The following is a 2,992-nucleotide window of genomic DNA, read 5'->3' on the forward strand; positions in this document are numbered from 1 at the left end:
GGCCCCTCGCAGCTCTACTCTTACAAGTTTCTAATTTCACATCCAAATGAAAGCCTTTCTTAATATTTATAACTGAAGTCCTAGAATTGGATGGTCATGGCTTTAATTGGCCAAGCATGAATCACACTTCTATCCCTGAACCAATCCTAGCAGCTAAGCGGCCTGTTTAAGGCCTAGTGTATGTATCTATTCTTAGACTACAGTGATCTCCATCTGAATGCATGAACTGAGAATGGAAGAAGTATTGTACCCTGAAGGGAAAAGAGAAGTGATGTCACTAGAAGCAGAAACAAATAGTTGCTTCCGTTAGAAGAGATTGATCTAGAGAAGTGGCAGTGAGAATGTATAGGAAGCAGTCAGCATGAAAGAGTTTATAGATGAAGTTAAGTAATATGAAGTATTAGGCACTTGTCTCAGAGCATGAGACGACATTGAGATTTTTATTCCGAGTGATTAAGTGAGGAAGGAGTAGAAGGGCTAGAGTTTTCAGTGAAAACAAGGGCAGCTTAGGAAGGAAGTCTGAAAAGAGGTGGAAGAAGGAACAGAAGAGTTCAAAATTCATACTTGACAAGTATCCCTTGGTTGCTCCACTATGTGCCAGGCACTGTGCTAGGCACTGAGGATATAGTAGTGAACATAGTAGACACTGGTCCTTCAGGGAGTTTATAACTTGCAGAGGGAAGAGGTGTTAATATTGAATGATCGAAGGTATGGCTGTCTAGGACTGGCTGACATGGAGTAGAGATGAACTAATTAGGGTTGGATGGGTCATCAACAGAGATTTTAAAGTCTATGAGATAGTGAAGAGGAAAAGAAAAAGAGAGAAGACGATTAATTAAAATCAGTACTAACATCGCCAAGAAGAGTGAAGGAGTATCCTAGGCCACCCGGCTTATTTTGACCTAAGTTTGGAAAGAGTTTGGTGTAGGACACACTGGAAGGATCTGATAAAGAAGATAATATGGTATTGGGAAGGACTGGGAGTCAGTTAAATTGAATTGGAACTTACGGGGTGAGTAGTGAAAGGTGAAAGTTCATCCCTTCAGACTATTTTAATTAAGAGAAAGTTGGACAGCATGATGGAGATGAGTTTAGAGGGCTGGAACAAAACAAAAAAAATGAAATAAACTGGACCCAATAGTCTATCTAAATTAGGGATGTTTCATAGTGTTTGAGGCTCTGAGGCTCACCTTGTACGTGCTGCTCCAAGGTTCTCTATTGAGGATGATTCTGAGCAAAGTAAGCCAGCAGATGGGGTAATGCAGCTGGGAGGCAGGTCAAAGAAAAGAGCTTTGGGCCTGTAGAGGATCTCCGGGACCTCCTAATGGTGCAGCCCCAGGCAGAAGTTGAGGAGAACAGAATCTTTATGTCCCAACATTCCGTTTGTTTAGTTTTCCTGGTATGGTATTGGGGTTAGTGACAGGCTCATATAATCTGAAATTCAAGTTCAGTTTTTACTGATCTGCAGTTCAAGTTATATTTTATGTTATCTAGAGTATAATAAAAATCATATAACTTTGAATATGTAAGTTTGCATTTCAAATAACATTGAAATTCTTATATATACCTTGCAGCCTTGATTATTGTCTTTACAGACTTTCGGTTTAGGTTTTGAAAGACCCAAATACCACAGGACTGCATCTACATTAAATATATAGTCTTTACTGATTGCTGAAGATATGGTACATTTTAGAAGAGTGAAACAAAATAGCTAAGCTTTCCAAATAAAATGATTATTCACTTTGAAGAAGAATTTTCTACATTTACAACAGCAGCCAACACATGTGTTTCTAGTTTATGTAACATTTCCATTGTTAAAAAGTTTATGGGTAATATGTGATTTTTCATAACGGACTAGTGTAACATAAAATAGATATGTACCTGGATTCTATGATATTAATTTCAAATGCAAGTGAATATATGTAGGAAAATCTAGAATGTGACTCCTCAAACTTTAGTGTACATCGAGATCACCGGAAAAGCTTGTTAAAACAAATTTCTTGGCCTCGCTGGAGATGCCCATTGAGGAGGTCTGAGTGGGCCCTCCAAATTTGTCTCTAACCAAGCTTCCAGATGATGCTGACACGGAGGCTGGGGAAACACACCTTAAGAAGCCCAGATCATTCTCTTGCAAAATGAGACCAAATCTGTACATTCCAAATACACTTTAAAGATGTAATTCATCTGGCTTGTCTAGATGACCAAACAGACTTAACTATTCATTCATGCAGATGCTACTTATATGTATGCTTGAAAACCCCGAAGGCGTAGTAAAAGGGGCTAAGAGAGAAGCCAGGTCAGATAATTTGGGGAAGTTTGGGATTGAGCTAAGTGGGAATGAAAACCATAGAAGGGGTTAGTCCAGGATAGGTAAACCCAAATCCACACCATTTTTATCACCCCCCCCTAATTTATTGGTGTAAAATGTTTCTTCTTCAACTTTGCTCCTCTACTATCATGCCATACTTTTGAAAACTGTCACAAAATGAGAATTACTGAGAAAAGACCTTGTTTCCTGTTATTATCTTTTTGTTACAATCATCAATCAGTGCCACCGATTATTAAGGGAGCAAGTAGTGATCTCCCGGAAGAGATCACCGTGCTGGTGAAGAAGAGTGCATTGATGGAGTGTTTATCCAGTGGCAGCCCCGCACCGAAGAATTCCTGGCAAAAGGATGGACAACCCTTGCTAGAAGATGGGCATCATAAATTTCTATCTAATGGAAGAATTCTGCAGGTAAAAGTAAAAAAAAATCTTATCTTAAAAGAGCTATTTCACTTTATAAGAAGTCTTTTTAGCCTTTAAAAGTAATTTTTATTGGTTTATAAATATTTATAAAAAATAACCATAAGAAGAATGTAAAATAAAATTCTTTATACCCCCTACCAGGGGGACCACTATTTTTTTTGTTTTTATTTAAATTCCAGTTAGTTACCATACAGGGTAATATTAGTTTCAGGTATGAGTTAGTGATTGGACACTTCGTGCAAC

General features: G+C 38.2%; 1 protein-coding gene across 1 annotated transcript in view; it reads left to right on the top strand.

Annotated features, from left to right (window-relative positions):
- Nucleotides 1–2,992, top strand: part of HMCN1 (hemicentin 1) — a 442,670-nt gene that overhangs the window by 334,120 nt on the left and 105,558 nt on the right. The window contains exon 56 of the mRNA XM_077763274.1: nucleotides 2,550–2,737. Within this exon, the coding sequence (XP_077619400.1) occupies nucleotides 2,550–2,737 (188 nt within the window). The remainder of the gene's footprint in view (nucleotides 1–2,549; nucleotides 2,738–2,992) is intronic.

Source organism: Crocuta crocuta, unplaced genomic scaffold (genome assembly GCF_008692635.1).
Source record: "Crocuta crocuta isolate KB4526 unplaced genomic scaffold, BGI_CrCroc_1.0 scaffold3, whole genome shotgun sequence".
Lineage (NCBI taxonomy): Eukaryota > Metazoa > Chordata > Mammalia > Carnivora > Hyaenidae > Crocuta > Crocuta crocuta.